Raw genomic sequence first — 21,755 nt, 5'->3', positions numbered from 1 at the left:
AAATCTAAATAGGTCAGTGTGGCTTGGGATACTCAGTATACATGTCTGTGGAATAGCTATCAGCCACAGAATGCTATTTTGAAAGTGTCACACCCAGACTGTGGGTTGCAGCCCTGAGAAGGTAACAATATGATACTTAGATTCAATGTATCTCAGCACATGACACCATTACTACAGCAGCTATGTGCACTTGGTAACTCTGTAGTGATTTATGCAGTGATTCTGCATTTTCCCTACCCACTGCCAGACCAAGACCCCTTGATTTGTTTGGGGACTTACCCCTCTTTATTCTTTGGAGTAATACACTGTAACATACTTACCTGTTATTTAATAGGTTTTACAGTTTTTCTCTGCCCTGAGTGAGAATTTGCTCACTCTTGTTTGATAGTACATGCGCTATCATAGGTTTTAAATAGTTGATTTTTTTTCTGTTTTCTATGTGTTTATTAAAACTTTATTATTTTGACTCAAGTGAGTGCATCAGCAGGGATCTCTGCTTTCCTCTATTTATGTACCCCTCAATCCCAAATAGCACCACTGTTAGTTTCTCCTCCCATAATCACTAGCTGAGCAGGGTTTATCCGCCTTCTCTCCCCCCACCCCTATTTTCCGGTTTGTTTATTAACACACATTATAGGCAAAAAATAAAGTGTTTATTGAGTGCGTTAACATTCTCAGTAATTCACTGGTTTCTTTCATCTTCAATAAATCCTTTGCACGCCTTTCTTTTAACACAGTAACATTATCTGCATAGTTCTGACGGTGTGTCAGTGTCCAAAATCTCTATCACACCACTTTAAGAAAAAAATCCAGAGGAATTTAGGGTAGATCCTAAGGTCCTTAATTTTTTAACGTTATGTTATATGGATATACATATTTAACGTATCCAGATGCAAAACGCATATCTCCAAATCTACATATGAGAAAATGATTTAAGGAGACAGAAGTTACCATAATAATAATAATATTTAATTACACACAGTTCAGGCACTGTGTGTAAAAAATAGATTATATATGAAAACATATTTTATCTAGTTTAGTATACTAATGTTCCCTAATAATGTTCTTTCCCAATGTGCATGTGCAGTGTATTTTTTTAGGGTATGATAATCCCTTTCATCCAGCTAATGTTACGTTGGTCTTTTTGCTAACGGACCTTACTTTTGCATAACATTAGCCTGCAGGACACCCATTAATAAGGAGGAAAATAAGGTCCATTACCTATTTTGCAAATGCAATGTAATTTCTGATGAATCAATGACCTTCTGAGGATCTAGCTCACAGTTCCACCAACTCCAGCCTGATACCTATTTATGTGCAGCTGTTTTTAGAACAATGGCAAAAATCGCATGCGCTAGGAATGACCATCATCTTTTGGCCGGCAATTATTTAGCTTTTTTATTTAGTTGTATTTAAGTATCTACAGTACTTGACAATTCAGAGTAGGAAAGCTAGTCTTAATTGTTTGACTGCCATGTTATAGCCTTATCATAGTAATTCCCCTGCCTTCTGCTTTGAATGACCATTTACAATATTATAGGTGAAAAATATAATTTTTATAGAAGACTAATTTTAAGGAATTACTTTATCTGAATGAGCCTTTTATCTATTTACACAGCATATTTTTTCAGACCGCAACTGCAATTCATCAAACTAGATTGTAAGCTTTTTATGGAAAGGATTTTGTCTAATCTGCATGCATTACCTTACTTTACCTGTTAAGATTATGTATCGTTGGATATGCCTATGAAAAATAAATTACACTTGTATAATAAAATGCATACATTATTCTTTGTTTATATTGCCACTAGTCTTTGTACTCCATGTATTGTAATTCATATGTATTTAAACTTTCCTGCAATGCGTTGCTGATAACAAAAAGGTCAAGTAATTCATATTAATCAGCTGTATTTTACAACTACAATGTTGCCAAGTACAAGATTTATAAAGTATATTTGTGGTTGAAAACCAATTCACAATTTTTACTAAATGCATGTTGCATTGAGTGATATCTAAATTATATTACAAAAATGCAGTGACCCGGCGCTAACAGTGACAACAATACCCCAGTCCAATGATTAGTCCATTTAGATAGGGAAAGTTCTCTTAATGTTCCAGTTGAAAACGACGTGATGATTCAATTTCTGGCTGTTACTTCAGAACTCCTCCTGTAGTGTAATAAACAAAGGGAGAAAGACCATTGCGCAGCCGCAAGTATCAACAGACGGCTCCAAAAGAGGATTTTTAGGTAATAAACTTACAAAAGTACTGTGTCAATATTCATTTGAGAGAATCTGTGCTTTAACCAACTTCTTTTCCTGGACTTCACGAATCCCCCGTGCTGTCAATCATACATCAGCTCACTATTCTGTTAACTCACAGTCTTAACACTCAAGAGTGATCTCAGTGGGTTCCCAGAAAGGAAATGACATGGGAAATGATGGTGCAGATTGCTAAAAATTTAATGACAGTAAAAATAATAAAAACAGCCAAAAGCTTACTCACATAAACCGTGCTGTAACAGGACAACTGACAACGTGCCGTCCGCAGCTTGATATGGTAAGGGGTAATGATCCCTGGGTTGATCGCGCTCTCACTACCCTCAATACCAGAGATCCTCGCCTGACTTTGCGCAGCTCACTGACGTCACTCCCCTTTCCTTGTTACCGGATGCTTTTGCAGCTTGGGGTAGTGAGCACTGAGATAGGTGTGCTCTCTTTGTTCAATCTACCGGAGGTGAGGATCTCTGGTATTGAGAGTAGTGAGAGCGCGATCAACCCAGGGATCATTACCCCTTACCATATCAAGCTGCGGACGGCACGTTGTCAGTTGTCCTGTTACAGCACGGTTTATGTGAGTAAGCTTTTGGCTGTTTTTATTATTTTTACTGTCATTAAATTTTTAGCAATCTGCACCATCATTTCCCATGTCATTTCCTTTCTGGGAACCCACTGAGATCACCCTTGAGTGTTAAGGCTGTGAGTTAACAGAAGAGTGAGCTGACGTATGATTAACAGCACAGGGGATTCGTGAAGTCCAGGAAAAGAAGTTGGTTAAAGCACAGATTCTCTCAAATGAATATTGACACAGTACTTTTGTAAGTTTATTACCTAAAAATCCTCTTTTGGAGCCGTCTGTTGATACTTGCGGCTGCGCAATGGTCTTTCTCCCTTTGTTTATTACACTACAGGAGGAGTTCTGAAGTAACAGCCAGAAATTGAATCATCACGTCGTTTTCAACTGGAACATTAAGAGAACTTCCCCTATCTAAATGGACTAATCATTGGACTGGGGTATTGTTGTCACTGTTAGCGCCGGGTCACTGCATTTTTGTAATATTGTCTGTAAACGAATTTGTGAGTTATTTGTTAGGCAGGGACCCCATGGCAGCTTTCACTTAGTTATAAGTAGAATATATTTTTTACTTATTGTAAACACATAATTAATGGTCTTAGCGCTCAGCTTTAGGGTATAAAATCATTATTCATTGATATCTAAATTATCACTGAAATTAGTAATAACAATTAATGTTCACTAAACTCTTATATTCTGTGATACGAGAGTGAAATAGTAAAGTATTATTGCATTGACAAGGTAAATGATTGTTTGTGACATACATTGCCAATACGGACATACAATCAGTTTGAATAACATTGAGCTAAAAATAAAATCTTATGCATGTTAGCACTAATAAAATTAGTAACAATTTTGAAATAAAAGAGACTCACAAGGAACAGACAATCACTGCCCAGAAAACCGGTCCATGGCATATGCGGAGGGGTTAATTATATGGCACACTCTTATGTGGGCTGCTCAACTCCAGTCCTCAAGCCCCCGCCAACAGGTCAAGTTTTCAGGATATCCCATCTTCAGCACAGGTCGCTCAATCAAAGGCTCAGTTGAAGACTGTGCTAAAGCAGGGACTGGTTTACCCACCTGTGTTCTGAAGCAGGGACTGATTGGACCACCTGTGCTGAAGCTGGGATATTCTGAAAACCTGCCCTGTGGGTGGCCCTTGAGGACTGGAGTTGCCCACCCCTGATCTAAAGTATACATCCAGTTGCTGCCAAATCGGGCAGTCAATCTGTTAACACTCATTGTTAACATGTCTGGCAAACAGTAAGAAAAAAACCTTCAAACATATACAGATGTATTAAGACTTACTGTCCCCAGCCAAAAAAAGCAAATGACCGTGGTGCCGGGGACTGTGCCTGCCACGATCACGTTGCAGGAGGGGAGTCCATGCTTCTGGATTGGACCCTCCACAGCTTTAATCCGTCCACGCATCGATCGTCGCGGGACTGTGATCGTCAGTGACAGCACAAAGAGTACGTCTTGCTACATCTGCAGCAAACATTTGAGTTAAACAATTGACATTTCTTGTATAAAAAAATAAATAATAAAAAACACAAGAGCAGCCAATACATAAATCAGACCAGATGGTCCCTAGATTCTATTTCTAACAGTGGCAGCAATGGAAACTCCCAAAGTGATTGGATATCAGTCATTTATAGGGAAAGTTACACCCTGTTAGGCAGTAAATGCTCTGCTGAATATAAGTTCCTAATTTATGTTTTATACTGTATTTCATCATTGATTTTGTAGACCTCTATAATACATGTGTTGCCTCCTGTCCAGCTTAAAGAGTGCTACTATTTTCATGGGATAAATTGCATCCTCCCTTTATACCCTTCATTATCTATCTTTCGGCCCTTATCTAAAACTTGCATAATGGGCATTGAGGTTACTAGTACTTTGCACAGTATTTAATATGTGTACAAACCATTGATTTATACAAAGGCATTATTTTATTTTCAGTTTCCTTTCCAAAGCCTTTGTTCATCGTTCCTCATATTTTATGTGAATCTTACATGTATCTGGTGCTTACCGGGCACTCTAAATATATGCCTAGAATGCCGTGATGGCAATGAAAGTCTATGCGCGTCATTCGTTTAGCATTGATGCAGTGTTGCACATCCCATAAATGTGTTTACTGCCCTTCACCCAAATGGAAGTTAATGCTGCTTCGTGGTACCATACCCTACATCAACGCTTAGTGAATCCCTCTGTAAGTTTTCTACAATTAAGTACTCTGATGTCACGCTTTCATTTCCCCAAAAAGTTGATTCAAACAGGGGGCATACATTTTGTCCCCCTTTTCTATGGTCTAATCAAAAGGAATTAAACAAATTATTTGCCTTTGTGATAGTTCCACGAATTAAAAAAAAAAAAATCCTTCCCCTCCCTGGATTAGGGAAGAAACTTGACATCAGTTCTGGTTTCTAATATTTCACATGTATTGGGCTATTCAAAAGGTATTTGTTTTACCTCTGCTGTGAACTAAGTCACAAGGAAACCTTCTGGAATCTATAGATTGCAATATTAATGAATAACACTGCAAAAACACTATTATTTTTTAAATACTTCCTGCTTTGTGATAGCATATTTATTTTTAAATTGACAAGAGAGACTGTCCTCGGGTACATTGATTCGTTTAGTACTAGAAAAATTATGGAGATTTTCAAAAAAAAGAAAGAGAAAGAATGTGAAAAAGAGTAACTAGCTTTGAGTGTGTTGCAGATTGAGAAGTATCTATGTAGTGGAATCAAGAATGGATTTTTTTTTTAAGGATGAAAATTTGAATGGTTAGATATAGCCCAACGAATTGATGGGTTTAAAAACTATTACATTCCTGCATGTAATATCCAAATTCATTTGTATTCAACACGGTGTGCTCTCTGTTTAATCACAACTAGACTAGGGATTGTTACTTAAATCAGTAATTACACATTAACTATAACCCTGGAAGTCTTAAAGATCATCAAAAACATTTTTTATTTGCAGCTACCAGTTATTAAACGGCCTCCGACAGTTGTTTGCTATATCTGCGGACGTGAATTTGGCACTAAATCAATCCACATCCATGAACCTCAGTGTTTGAAAAAATGGCACCTGGAGAATGACCAATTACCTAAGAATTTACGAAGGCCTGAACCCAAAAAACCGGAGGTTAGACTGATTGGAGGTAGGACCAAAAACAAAAACAGCAATATATATGCATATTTGCAACACTAACGTCTCCTGCTCCCTTGCACTTCTCTTTCAAATAAAGCAGGCCATGAGTTATTATATAGGTCCTCTGTGGATGATTAAGTCTTTACCACCTCTTACAATACAATGGTGCCAGCAATGCCTACATCCCCTCTACTCCTTCTATGGTAAAGGTATCAAAGTTTCATAGAGCTGCCTCCGGCAAGTTGTACCAAGGTTAGTATATATAGTAAGAAATGTCATAGCCCATGCAGGTGACAAGTAAACTAAAGGTATGCTATACATTTTGTTTAATAACATTACTAAATCATTGTACAGTAATTAATCAGGTACCTCCTTTATACATTTGGAGACTATGAAACGGTGTAATGCTAATTTTATTCTGACCACGCCAAAAACTGTCTGATACTGTTTAAATTATGATGGAACATCAATAATTTCTGCCCAGGGAGAGTGAACCCCCCTAAATTTTCAGTACCCAAGTCATCTTGTATTTTATCTTAGTCCAGACCAAAAGGAAATGTGGGGTTAGAATAACAGTACTGTGACTTCCTGGTAACTAAGGAATTAATGCCCTTCCTTGCAGCAGACTTTATTAACCCTTTTAGGTATAATGTGATGTTACTGTATTGCATAACATTTTTTAGTTACAATACAATTCATAGGAGTGTCTGCTATACCCAAATCCCCTTTTGGTCCAGACTAAGATTTGTCCGACAGTTAATTTATCCAATTTCTTTACCAACAACTGAGCTTCTGAAGTCAAGTTGTTGGAATCGATATTCACTCTGATTCCGGTTCTTCTTGGTCCTGCGGTCTTTGGAATACAGTAGTGCATCTTCATCAAAATTCTTCCAAGCAGGAGGGTATTGGAGTTCAAAATCATATGATGCTAAATCTGCAATCCACCGTTGTCCAGTAGCATTAAGTCTGGCTATAGTCAGCATGTAAATCAGGTTGTATATTTCAGTCTTCAGCACAAACCCAACTCCATAAAAGGTAGTCATAAACGGTATTTATTATGATCCACTTTAAAGCGAGGACTTTCACCTTATGGACAGGATATCTTCTATCAAAAGAATTTGCTTGATGTCTTGCAAATGCTACAGGCATCCAATCTCCCTGATGCACTTGCTACAATAGTGCCCACAGTCCTTCAAAGCTGGCATAAATATAGACTCATAGAAGTTTGTTGGATTTGCGAAAGCCAACACATGAGCAGGAGTTTCCTCATAATAGTCCTTATAGCATTTGTATATTACTCTCTCCATCTTTTTTCTAAACGATTTAAATGCTTTGTAATAGGACTTATGGATAGGAAGAAATCCTTTGGTTAGGTGTACCAGAGAAGTATTATAGATTAATAACCAAAATGTCGGTAGTATCTGCAAAATCCTAGATAATACTGTAGAGATTGACTGGTAAATAGGAACTCTCAGCCTCCACTCTCTTAGTAGCGCCTAAGCTCTCCTGCTCCTTCGCACTCCCCTATCTAAGAAGCAGAAACCCCAAATGTTGTAAATTTCCTAGGTGCCTGGTTAGGTTTCGACGAGCTCAAACAGTACAATGGCACCAGCAATGCCTCCCTACCACATTTTCTATGACAAGAGTTCTGTGAAAAGGAAAATACACACATACAAATGTACCAGCAACAACTTCCACTTTGGAGACTCAGTTAACCACTTTAAAGTTAAGTAAAACAAGACAGAACTGGTTTCTGTCTTCTTGAGATGGAATCAGAATATGTTGCAAAATACATTCTGAACAATATATTAATTTTCAGACTTCAAACAATTTCACACATTCTAATGTCACATACTTTACAGTACTGTAAGTATTTATTTTAAACTACATCAGTATGGACTAGATCCCTAATATAACTGTTAACGATACAGATTAATAGCTAGTCAAATAAAATGCGTTTGTTAAGTAACAATTAGTAGGAAACTATAAAAACCTGCTTCTTACAGTACATACAGTATTCAATGTTATGAATATCAATTTTACAAAAATGGTGTATAATTTTCAAGCTAACCATTTTTAAACTGAACACTGATGTCAGCTTATACCTTTAACTATAAAAAATAAAAAATATTAGACACAGTGGCCGCAAAAATAATTGAGTGCGCTAAAAGTCACCCTGATGCCACAACACGAAAATCCTTCCGGGCTGGTTACATAGCACAGAGGAAAATAAGGTATTCCACGTGTGCTTGGGTTCACAGGATTTATAAGGCCTAATCTTCACTGGGCTACTCAACTATTTAAATAAAAAGGTGCATGGATCCTCGCTGTAATTCACATCACTAGTAGGTGCTGGTCTAGAACCTACAGAAGTCTCAGTCCTTTTGAAGTGAAACTTCCTTAGTGGCACCTCATTCGTGATGGGGCAAAAAAGAATTGTGGAGACAGAAATGAAACGGATGTGACGTCAGTGCTGGCAGTTGAGGCCGGGCTGTGTTCTGGCTCAGCCCGACCCCAACACTGACATCACACCCGCTCCACAAATCAGATGCGGCGGCGGCGGCGATAGCCGCCGGCGCCGCTCCTAATCACCCCCCACACCCCACCCAGCCCCACACCCCCCACACACCATGACATATGCGGCGGCGATAGCCGCCGCTCCTAACGGCCGCTGACATGCTGCGCAGCCTCTCTCCTCCCTACCTCCGCTTTCCTGCGTCCCGCTGACTCAGCGCCGCCGGGGTCGAGGAGAGGAGCCCAGGGATCATGGAGGGTATCCGCCGCCGCAGCTCATAACGAGCTCTGCTCCCCCCACCCGCTGACATGCGGCGGCGGCAGCCCTCAAAATTTAATTGCCGCCACTCCTGCTGACCTCCCTCGGCCGAGGCATGGAACGGGGGGGGGGGGGGTAGAGTGAGCTGCGTTCCCCACAGCACCAAGCCAGCTCCCGCTGACGATGACACGCTGCCCCCCTTCCCCGCCGACACTGCCTCTGCCCACGCAGCACTTCCGGAGGGGGGGGGCCTTTATTAGGTATCTGCCCGGTGCCCGGTGCGGCCGCGTCTCGCCGGGGGGTGGGGGGGGGGCGAGGAGAGACTCAGGCAGAGCCGCCGCGGGTCCGCAGCTCTGCCTGTCTGTGAGGGGAGTAGGAGTCTCAGGCAGAGCCACCGCGGGTCCGCAGCTCTGCCTGTCTGTGAGGGGGGGGGGGAGGAGAGTCTCAGGCAGAGCCGCCGCGGGTCCGCAGCTCTGCCTGTCTGTGAGGGGGGGGGGGAGGGAGGAGAGTCTCAGGCAGAGCCGCCGCGGGTCCGCAGCTCTGCCTGTCTGTGAGGGGGGGGGGGAGGGAGGAGAGTCTCAGGCAGAGCCGCCGCGAGTCCGCAGCTCTGCCTGTCTGTGAGGGGGGGGGGAGGAGTCAGGAGAGAGGGGGCAGGACACAGAAAGAGAGACACACATACAGTGACAGACACACACACATACATATATACACACACAGACACACACACTGACTGACACACATACACACACACACACTGACTGACACACATACACACACACTGACTGACACACATGCACACACACTGACACATACACACACACTGACTGACACACATGCACACACACTGACACATACACACACACTGACTGACATACACACACACTGACTGACATACACACACTGACTGTGAATAGGTTAGGGGGATGTGTGAGGTGCAGGGGGGCTGCGCATACGTCACACGGTCACACGCACGCACACGGTCACACACACACGCACATGGTCACGCACACACACACAGTCACACGCACACACACACAGTCACACGCACAGTCAGTCGCGCGCACAGTCAGTCGCGTGCACACGCACTGTCACGTGCACTGTCACGTGCACTGTCACGCGTACACGCACTGTAACGCGCACAGTCACACAGTAACACGCACAGTCACACGCACAGTCGCACAGTCACACGCACAGTCGCACAGTCACACGCACAGTCGCACAGTCACACGCACAGTCACACAGTCACACGCACACACACAGTCACACGCACACACACACAGTCACGCACACACACACAGTCACGCACACACGAGGAATTCACGCTTAGTGCAAATACAAGGGATGTGTACGCATGTTCTAAGTCAAATTTATTTGCGTTTTGTCAATGAAATTGTATTTTGATTTTTAATTAAAACATCACCAATACAAATACAATTTCTGTGACAAAAGTCAAAGAAGTTTCACTTACTATGCGCGTGCACAGCACACACAGCTTTTTTTCCTTGGATGCAGATCCTTAGGCTTGGCGGATGCTCAGGTCATCTTCTGGCTCTAGTTTAGCCTCTATATTGAGGATAGAGGAGTCACCCAGATGTATAACATTCAGAGATAATTAAAACAGTTAGACCTTTTGAAATTTGTCCCATGACTAGCTTTACAGTTTTGCTCAGCTGAATTCAGTATTATGACTGTGTACCCCTGTATTGCAAACAGCCTCCTACTGGATCAGGCCAGGGCCTGGTAGGGTTAATTTGGCTCCAGGAAGTTCATTCAGAGCTCCTGATTTTTCAGTCTTCTCCTGCAGACTGAACTTTTCCTTCCTTTAACAACCGGAGTTTCTGGTGCTCAAAGCATGATCAAACATAATCTATTACTTTTCATTGGCTTCACATCTTCTGCAAGAGAAGCTTCTGTGTACAAGACTACTTTTTTTTTTAAACCAGACTAAGCTCTTAGTTGCTTTGAATGTAATGAAAATAAAACTAGTGCTGGATTCTAATAGTACATACTATATACTACGTTTTTAAGTGTCAAAAAGTGAAAGCTGTGTGCTATTTTGAACATATGCCAATATCAAACTGCTAATCATTGCACTGGCAATTTAACATATTACAGAGAAAATATTAAAATATCAAAAGCTATTCAAATTAAAAAAAATATATATTAAAAAGGTTTTAAAAAACAAACGTTGTAGCCTTGAACTATGATGTAAACATTTTTTTTAAAATGATTGTGCAAAAGAATTTACCCAAGGACTAGAACGGAAGCAGGAGAGGTAATGTCAGATATAGGGACATTGATTCAAAACCTATTATGTGGTTCCACAGCAGGCTTGAGCTGGGCCCTGTTCAGGATCACTGTCGCCACCTGGATCCATTTGCTGCTGTAATTCCTGCTCACACCGTTGTTCAAACAGCTGTGCTTGGGTTGAGGATGCATCAATAGTCACTGCCACAACTGAGATATAGAACCAGATCTGCCTTCTGCTGTCACTGGTGGCCGTGGTATAGCCTGTCTCCAGCATAAGGGGAAAAAAAGCCCAATCCTCATGCTGACAAGCTTTCTCTGAAACTGAAAGCAGCTCTATGATTGAGGTGAGGAGAAGGTGTAAGAATCACTTGCTCCAAGTCCTACTCAACCAATTGTTCTTCTAAGATTGGCTGAATAATAGCAGCAGAAGCCTACTGAGGCCTGCAAACCAGAAGGGGTGTGTATGAGGCTTCGATGATTTGAGCGCCCACACTAGCCCCAACAACCATATTGTTTTCTGGAATCCTATCCTCACTCCCGCCTGAGGGTACAGTGGCCATCTTGGTTACTTGCATCCTGCCTATAAAAAGGCAAGGCTTCGTCCACGAAACTGCCTCATTATGGTTTCTGTTTTGTTTCTCTTTGACTCCAGTGTTCCTGTTTGTTTGCACCCAGGCTTTATCCCAGACTGCGACCCCGACCTTGCACCTGTCGCCTGCCTTGACCAATTCCTTTTGACCCCAACTACTCCTTACACAATTCAGGACTCTCTCACAGTTGAGCTTAGTGATTTAATATACTACCACAGCACTATGGGTCATTTCCTGTCTAGAGACGAGCATTGTTACATTATGCTCTGGCCACAACATGGACCCCGCTGAGGTAGGCAAGGCTGTTTCTGCCCAGGGAAATCATCTAGGAAACCATGAGAAATGCCTTTCGTGCGTGTGTGTGTGTAGCTGCAGTGCGTGTGTGTGTGTGTGTGTGTGTAGCTGCAGTGCGTGTGTGTGTGTGTGTGTAGCTGCAGTGTGTGTGTGTGTGTGTTTCTGTGTGTGTACACAGAGGAGGCAGCAGTGTGTGCATATAGATGGCTGTATTTTGTATAGTCCTGCCCCTATTCCATGTTAGGTCCACCCTTTTTCTGCACTCAGCTAATGCATTTACAATGGCGGTTGCTCCCTATGCGGGCAGGGACATCTTAGTAGGTAGCCAAAACTAAAAGCTAATACAAGCATATACTAAACTCTTCTTACTAGTATATCTTTGTAGCTACAGTATGTATGTCCACACGTAAAGTTAAACCTAAAAAGGGTGTTAGTATTGTACTGACGAAATGTTTATGTGAAAGAGAATATTAATATGCACCCATATGGTGCCCTCCTGTACCAAGCAATCCACCAAGTGCTTTACTTCCCCTCACTAATAAAAGTTTAGATGATAGCAATATAGATCAAATCATTGTTGGAATTGGACCCTTGGAGTCAGAGGAGCAGCAGAACAAGTTTGTTTCTGCGGTTAGTAGTATTGGTACTAAACCTGGAGAAAACCCAAGTGTGAAAGCCATGAGAAGGGACAGTCATGACACTAAAGCAGTCTGACTGCTATGCCCCTGTGTAGTAGCATCAATACAGAGCAAGGCAATCAGGATACTTGTTCTGCAGCATTGCCACCACTATTAGTCAATGGGCGTACAGTATTTATACGTCAGGAATATATTCAACCGCGGGAGAGAAACATACTGTATGTCATTAGTCTTAAATTCTGTATGGATCCCCTCAAACCTCCCTCCAAATAACATTGGTAGAAACCCCTGGGCTATAAAAGGAGCACACCTGTGGTACCTGGGACATATGCTGATGAGATATGCAAACTATTATATTTAAATGACTCCCATCCCACACCTCATAAAAGGATTTCCATGAGAAATATTTTGAGTTGTGTATGAGATCTGTGCAGAAATGAAAACAGGAGATGCTGTAGTTATGGGAAAATCAATGTAGGCATTTATTCAACACACATGCCATAAACAAAAACTCAGGCTTTTCCTCAGCCCTGATGCAGGAAAAATCAGGGTAGCATAAAAATAGTTTACGTTCAGCATAATGTTGCAACACAAACAAACATGCCTAGTTCCTATCTGGAGTGCTGACTGTTACAATGGTTTTCTCTAACTATAGGTTGGAGGGCTAAGCCCCTTACCAACTATAACAAACCAAGTCAGTGACAGGTAAGTTTACCTTCCTGCTCCTGGGTGGGTGGGATGTGGTGCATCCATGTGTGCTCTCTCTAAAGCAGTCCAGGGTGCGTACATCCCTGGATCAGAGAGCCCTCAGACTGCTGTGATCCAGACTTTTAAACCTCCTAACAAGCCAGGTGAAAGCTGGTTAATTATCTCAGCCTGTTCTCAGGCTGCGATTAACCAGTTCACTGTTGGACTCCGTAGCTATACCCATGTTTTCCCCGAATAGCTATTAGACAGGAAAACCACCCTGTCACAAGTTGATATCTTGTTTTTAATGCAAAAAGTGTTTTTAGTGTTTCTACTTTTAATTGTACCATGACCCTTATGATGACACTAAACACTGAAAAATTTAGAGACAAATTAATCTTTATGGTGAATATAGTTTTCCCACTAAGACATGTGTAGAGTAAATCTGGAAACAAATGTGCAAGACAGACTTTGCACATTAATGGTTGTTAAGTGCCTGCTGTCTCCAATCCTCCAATCCAATAAAATAATATATGAAAAACACATCATTTGTATGGATACAATTGCACTCCAAATAACAAGACTACTTCTAGCAGATATTGTAATCACTGTAATGCTTGTTCAGGCAAGATGGTTTGTGGAATATGAATTACATTAAAACAGGGCTAAAGGGACACTCTTGAAGTGCCAGCAGCAGAGATTCTGCAATATGTAAAAATGGTTGGCTACTTGTTGAGTAAAGTAAAGTTTGCCTACTCTTCAGGAAAAATGTTAAATCTTATTTATGATCTAAGTACAGGTAGCCCTCACTATCCAATGTTCACTTTACAATGAATGGCATATCCAACGCTTTACAATGCAACCCTGCGGGCCATTTTTCGATGCCGGAATGCGTTATCCAACGTTTGAATGCGTTATTCAACGCCTAAATGCGTTATCCAACGCTCACCGCCACTGATTAACATGGGACTCACTTTACAACGGTTTCACTTTCCAACGCTACTTCCAAAATGGATTCCATTGGATAACCAAGGACTGCCTGTACATACTGTAAACCCCTTCATATTATATCTGCCATGCATCCTGTTTTCCTGTGACAAGTATAAATAAGTTTGTAAAATATTGATTTATTTAATTGCTACTGTTGTTTACACCAAGCCATACTTTAACATCAGGGGGGAGGTTCACTAAGGTCTGTTGAAGGGTAAACCACCTTGATGCAGAATTGGCTGTCATTGACCCACAATAAACCTTAGTGAGTTTCCCCTAGGAGTGTTAAAGGGAATATTTCCTTCTCAACTTTATACACTTTGGGCATCACTGTGAAGTTTATTTTCAGTCACAAATCTTTGCAGCTGTTGAAGGAAATCAGGGCTGCAAAACAATTGAAATCACAAAGCAACTGGTGTATGTTGTCCTGCTGTTAGTTGCAAGGTTGGGGAAAGGCGAGATAGAATGCGACAGGAGAGTGAAAAAGAATGGTGTGGGAAGAGTGAGAAATTGGGGTTGGAAGAGTGAGAGAATGGTGTGGGAAGAGTGAGAGAATGGGGTGTGAAGAGTGAGAGAATGGTGTGGGAAGAGTGAGAATGGTGTGGGAAGAGTGAGAGAATGGTGTGGGAAGACTGAGAGAATTGTGTGGGAAGAGTGAGAGAATGGGGTTGGAAGAGTGAGAGAATGGGGTTGGAAGAGTGAGAGAATGGTGTGAGAAGAGTGAGAGAATGGGGTTGGAAGAGTGAGAAAATGTGGTTGGAAGAGTGAGAGAATGGGGTTGGAAGAGTGAGAGAATGGTGTGGGAAGACTGAGAGAATGGTGTGGGAAGAGTGAGAGAATGGGGTTTGAAGAGTGAGAGAATGGTGTGAGAAGAGTGAGAGAATGAGGTTGGAAGAGTGAGAGAATGGGGTTGGAAGAGTGAGAAAATGTGGTTGGAAGAGTGAGAGAATGGGGTTGGAAGAGTGAGAGCACAGAGAGATGTATATTCAATGTGTATTCGATGTATATTCAATGTGCATTGAATCAAGAGAAGTAATGGTGTATTTACACAATGTGATGGACCTCGCTCGACAGGTTAAGCACTGTACGCCCACTTTTAACACCTGCAGCTTGTGTCCATGCCCACCCAAAAATTCAAATAGGGACACAGTACATAAAAGGTGACACAAATTGCATAGCCTCCACATGCTGATCTCTATCTGCACGAGCTCTTGTCCAGATACTATAGTGTGCCTCCTTCCATCTGCTTCCAAGGATCTTCCCCAATTCTACGGATGCAGGAACGTGCTTTATTCTGCTGTGCCGACCACGAGAAACCGAAAGGTGGAAGCTGTATCAAGCCAAAGGTTAATAAAGAAAACGTTCCGAAGGCTCCCAAGGCAAAGAACCCTGGTCCTTATTATGAGAGGAAGAAAATGGCCAAAATCAACTTCAATCAATCTGTTTGGCCGGGCACCAGAAGTGCCCCCGCACCCACGAAGCCAAATCGGACGTACCAGACTTTTCATTGCCATCGACCACCACCACCGATTCCAAAACATTCACCCGCTCTGACCCGTTGTCCACCGATGCTAATCCGGAAACCCCCAGCTTGCCTGATCAAGCACCCATCCATGCCAATGCCCGTCCGGAAAACCCCAGCTTACCTGCTCAAGCACCCATCCATGCCGATGCCCGTCCGGAACCCCCCAGCTTACCTGCTCAAGCACCCATCCATGCCGATGCCTGTCCAGAACCCCCCAGCTTACCTGCTCAAGCACCCAGCCACGCAGATGTTTGTTTGTGTGACACCAGCACTCCTTGCATCAGATCCAGCTCGGTCGCCCGCATGCTGGATGTTTTCAGTGCTGTCGCTTTCACTGACAACTCAACAGAGCAACACAGGGACCGAATGGAGGCCAAGATGGATCGTCTTTTGGAGACCATGGAGATTATAGATAGGTGCATTGGTGTTTGTTTAGGTAAGATTGAGAGGAACATCGTGGGGCTCTATTCTTTGCTTGGAGTCCCTGCCCCTGTATTTCCGTATCAGACAGGAGGATGGCCTGGAGCTGGGCAAAGACAACGTGCATGAAATCCCCCCCCACACCCCTCGGTGCAGGAATCACTCCCCGCAATACTGCCAGGTAAGACACAGTGCTCCAATCCCCCCAAACCCCACAAAACCCCCAAAATCCCACAAAAACTAATGTAAACCTCTAGCAAAACCTAATGCTTTTTGTCAGCATGAATCATTTTGTTGGCTACAATTTGATTATAGCTCCTTTTAGCCGAGGATACACAGTAACATTTTCCCCCAATAGAATCTAACATTGTTGTGACAATACTAACTTGAAAGTCTGACACTTAGTATGCTATAGCAGCAATAACACACACTGGTTGAATAAGTCCTGTATTAGTAGCCAACTACAATAAATCAGTGACTCTTGGCGTACAGTAGATCATGCTGTAAACTTGATAGAAGATGCAGGCATATTTTAACCATAAGGTACGGCATGATTGATAATATAGAATATTGTCTCTTTCTTTACAGACCCAGATGTCCAAGAAGCAGCAGTCATTATAAAGAAGAAAAAGACAAGATTGTAAATTTTGAAGAAGAGGCAATGTTGTTTTTTTGTATTATTCTTTTTTCCTTTATTATCCTGTTCAAATAAAAAAATTCATTCTTTAAATATACTTTTTGGTGTGTACATGATTTTACAGTCTATACACTTACAGTAGTACTATACCTAAAGTTCTTTGAGCATTTCAATATATAAAAATGTGTCATTGATAAACTGTACAGAATATAGTACTGTACAGTATGTACAAAATAATATATAAATCTAGAAAATAAAAGTGGTTTTAACTATCTAGATACACTAACAGCAGTACTGTACTACTGTCTAGCAGATACAGTATTTACTGTAGCAACTCCGTGAGGAAATGCACTGTATCTTACTGTGCAGTAATTTAATTAGGAACATAATGACACGCATGCACAGAAATGTGATGACACGCATATGCGTTTCAACAAGGTTCCAATTTGCCATACATGCATGGCGGAATAAATATTATTATTACATTCCGAAGAAGAAGCGACGTTGTATTTTAGTATTATTCCTTTTTCCTTTATTAACCTGTACAAATACAACATGTAATTTATTAAAAATACTTTTTGTTGTGTATGCTCATATTTTTAATCTTCTACAGTTAGAAGATTTGTGCATGGCTAAGGAGCCTCAAAAAAGACTTCTTTCCCATGTACAGTATACAGTATGAACTCGTAAATTTAATCTTCAAATTACAATTACTTACACTTGAAGTACTGTATGGCAATAAAAGACAGGTTGAATTGCAATTCAATTTTTAAGACAACAACTCGTGATCGCCCACTTGAGTTTCTCGACGGTATTGCAGACAACGCTAAAATTAAATTTTCTGCACTCGATAAAAACACTAGTAAACTCGCGTCTTAATGCGGTAAAGTTTGAAGAAATCACGCAACATGACCTGGGTATGCCCAGGAATACAACCTGTGAAATGTTCGGATAACGGCCGCTGCATACCACTTTAACAGATAACGATTCTGAAAATATGTAGTTTGGGCAGAACTAGTTACTAGGCTACAAGAATAGCTTTATGAAAACCCATCCTCCTAACTTGCAGAATTACATCATGTTAATTCTGCCTAGATAACAGTATATTGCACAAGGATAAAAATCTAAAAACAATTCTATCAATCTTGAACATAGTAGATTGCAACCTATAATAATACAACTCTCAAAAGACCAGCTTATGACTTGCAATAAATGCTTCAGTTATTTGAGGGGTCTCATTGGCTTCACATCAGGCCAGGTAGTGTCCAAGTGGTCTGGGGATATTCCTTAAATTATTTGCTTTCATAATTAGAATTATACTTCAATGTAATGTATGTTCATCTGTTTTGCAATTTCCTGTGACAGTGCCAATAAACTGTGCATTTAGATAAAAAAAAAAAAACATCATGTGCAAATAAAGCTGTAATCAGTGGAAAAAATGCATATCTAACTCTAGTACTACGGTCTCCCTTGAACAATGCATAATGACTTGAGTTCTATTTTTTCATTCCACCCTTGAGACAATAACCAGAACGACTTGTACAAGCAACATGACTGGGTTAAAGCTCAGGCTCAGTCAACAGGTATTTCCTGAAAATATTTTCCTACTTTGTTTGACCAAAATGAAAACTGATCCTCTTTCTTTCTTTCTTTTTTTTTTTCTCCAGCAAAAGGTTCCTATGATGTTGATGCTTTAAATGAGGCAGCCTGGCAGAGTGCCCAGAGCCAGTTGGTTGCATGTGATATTTGTGGACGTACCTTCCTGCCAGACAGACTTCTTGTCCACCAGAAATCCTGTAAACCGAAAAAAACAAAGTAGCCAGAGTCCCAGTCTTGCTTAATAGTATAGTAAAGATCCCCAGGGTACGGTAAATTTCCTGCACAGTACAGTAAGTGTGCCTTCAGTGTATAATGCATGTTTTTATGGTATGGGCAATGCAATGATCTGCATGAGTTACTTTTCCAATTGTGTCATTATTTTATAGTGTATAGTCTCTGTGTGTGAAATCATTATGTTTATTTGCATACCTGGAATGTCTCTGTGGGTGTGTGCAACCCATGGTTGCCTTAATTAACCCTTTTGGTGACCGAAAAGTAATGCAGTGAGCTGCAGGAATAAGCTAATGGGTGAAGTGGTACAGTAGCTTAATCCAGGGGTGCGCAAACTTTTCCCTGTGTGCACCCCTGCCTGCTATACTCGGTGCCTCGTAACCCCCTTCCTGTTCGACCCCGGCGTCAAATGACGCACAGGGTCATCTGACGTCACATCGCCATGGTAACGTGATGTCACGTAACCCATGACGTAATTTGACGCCGGGATAACAGGACAGCGCATCACTGGAAGAGAGGTGTATTATAGAGGCCTCCCGCAGTCCCCCGGCATTTAATTTAAATGCATGGGGGAGAAAGTGGGACCTCTATAATTGCCACGCCTTCCCCAGAAAATCTAGCACCCCCCCATTTTGTGCACCGCTGATTTAATCTATTTAACCACTAGATTAAATATTGGGTAAGTAGCACTATCAATTTCCTAGTGAACCAATATACCCTGAGTATCTAAAACCGAGTAATACTCAAAGAAGGCGCCACTAGTCCTAGAAAATATAATGATGAGGAATGGAAGATGCCTCATGCCTCGTTTCCAAACACTTATTTAACCCTTCATCTGCAAGTTGATGACAGTTTTTTTTAAAGAGGCAATCTTTACAATGCTACTTTATATTGCAGTTGCGAAAGAGTGAAAGCAGTCAACTATCTCTTTAGCTGTTTTAACATTTGTAACAAATATGAAAAGAGTGAAAATTAAATAGCCATCCTTTCTCTTTCCTCCTGCTCTCTTTGTATCATATGAATCTAGTAAAAGATTAAGATATATGCACTTAAAGCAGAAAGCTTCCTATTTTATTTTTTTAATTATTTCAACTGGAGAACCCCCCTGTTTCCCAAGGCTCTTACTGGTTTTGTTGCTAGTGGTCCATTCCAGTTGTTTCTAATGATGTGGCGGATTCCTATTGGCCTGCTATGTTTGGCAGCCATTTTCTATTTTCCTAAAAGGAGAGAAAACAATGGCAACTAAATTGTTTCTCAGGAACAGAGGGTCTCTTAAGCGGAAAAAAAAATAGTTCAGCTATGGAGAAACCCTTGCTTTGAATTCTGTGAAAAGGATGATTAACAGGTCTGTTGTCCGCTTTCATGGGGTCCAGGACTAGAGTTTCCATTGGGGTCCCCATGTCAGAGGCCTTGTGAGTCCCCCTTCTTTCTCTTATGCTCCCCCCTTCTTAAACACCTCCTCGCTCTCTCACCCCTTCTATTTCTCTCCCCCTTCTCACACTCGCACCTCTATTTCTCTCCCCCCTCTTATCCTCTCCCTCCCATGTATTTTTCTCCCCCTCCCTCTCTCACTCATCCCTCTCCCTCTGTTATGCCCTCACCTCTCGCCTCTCTCTCAGGCTCACTGACTCCCCACCCTCACTCATCCACCCCCTCTCTTGATCCCACTCACGTCCTCCTCTTCTCTCACTCACTGCCCCCCCCTTCAATCAATTCCTCAAATTCCAGTTTCTCTCTCAAATCCCGCCCCTACTCATACTTAATCCCCGCTCCCATCCTCATACTCAATCCCCTCTTCCCCTCACTAGATTCCCCCTCCTCAAACTGAATTCCCCCCTCCCATCCTCACACACTCCTCCTCCCTTTCCCCTCTCTCAATTCCCCTGCCCTCCTCAGACTCAATTCCCACCACCCCTTCTCACATTCAATTCCCCCTTCCCCTCACTCAATTCCACACTCAATGACCTCCTCCCCTTCTCACACTCAATAACCTCCCTCTTTACACTCAATCCCCCCTCCTCACACTTAATACCAGTAACCCTCTACCCTTAATAATTCCCCATACTCAATAATCCCCCTTCCGCAAACTCAATAATGCACTTCCGTGGACTCAATATCCCCCCTCCTCACACTTAATACTCCCGTCCCCACACTCAATAACCCCTTCCCATCCTCACACTCAACCCCCACTCCCCTCCTCATACTCAATGAACCCCACTACCCACCTCACACTAAATAACCCCCACTCGACTCCTCACACTCAACAAATCCCACTCTCCACCTCACACTCAATAACCCTCACCCCTCCTCACACTCAATAACCCCCCTCCCCTCATCACAATCAATAACCCCGCTCCCCTCAATAACACACACATACTAATTTTACCTTAGGTGGGAGGCTGCCAGTGACATGTTTCTCCTGTGGGCAGATGTGGAAGTGGGGCCCAACTTCCAGTGCCAGCCAGCAGCCCCCCCTGAAGCCACGGCCCTGGACAGTTGTCCCAACACTCCCCCTGTTGGTGGCCCTAATGGTTAGGAATAACGTTTCATTGTAACATTGTTCCCTCCTGCAGTTCAGCTGCATTCTGATGTTTGTTTACAATATTCACTATTTTTACTCCCACATAATTTTTTACTCATATGCTTTGTGTGGTATAATGTATACTAATTACAGATAATTATGATTGTAATTCTATAATATATTAATTGCAGAAAATTGTTTTTGTAATAGCATACACTGTTATGAACATATTCAGAGTCCAGTGGTCATCAAAGAATTGTTAAACTAGACCCAATGACAGGAAAAATGCTTTTCTGTTGGCTTTGCACATAATGTAAAATTGTGTTTGTGTTTTTTGAAAATCATTATTAAAAGTATTTTATAGACTTCTGTTTTGTGATTTTTTTTAACAAATGATTTTGTTCTTTTAATGTATGTATGTGTAGCCCCCTTTCCCCATGACTATCGGAACTACACATGCTGCTGTACTGTTGACTTACAGAAGGCCTAAACCTCCACTTCTGGGAGTCTGGGGTGATCTCTCTCGCTCTTCGGTGCAGTGCCTCCACCTATGGAGGATCCCAGCAGCACGGGATGATTCCACGT

At 41.9% G+C, this 21,755-nt stretch overlaps 1 protein-coding gene across 3 annotated transcripts in view; it reads left to right on the top strand.

The window, feature by feature from the left end:
- LOC142495459 (zinc finger protein 474-like) overlaps window positions 1–21,535 on the top strand; it is a 29,400-nt gene extending 7,865 nt beyond the window's left edge. For 2 of the 3 annotated variants that reach the window (XM_075601003.1, XM_075600994.1), the window contains exons 3-4: window positions 5,845–6,025; window positions 18,487–21,535. In XM_075601003.1, coding sequence (XP_075457118.1) covers window positions 5,845–6,025; window positions 18,487–18,638 — 333 coding nt within the window. In that variant the 3' untranslated portion in view covers window positions 18,639–21,535. Of the gene's footprint in view, window positions 1–5,844; window positions 6,026–11,690; window positions 11,962–18,486 lie in introns of those variants that run through there. The other variant, XM_075601011.1, reaches the window with a different exon arrangement.
- The last annotated feature ends 220 nt before the right edge of the window (window positions 21,536–21,755 follow it).

The sequence above is a fragment of the Ascaphus truei genome, chromosome 1 (genome assembly GCF_040206685.1).
Source record: "Ascaphus truei isolate aAscTru1 chromosome 1, aAscTru1.hap1, whole genome shotgun sequence".
NCBI classification, from domain to species: domain Eukaryota; kingdom Metazoa; phylum Chordata; class Amphibia; order Anura; family Ascaphidae; genus Ascaphus; species Ascaphus truei.
The sequence above is the reverse complement of the archived record's forward strand: the minus strand, read 5'-3'. Positions and strand labels throughout refer to the sequence as shown.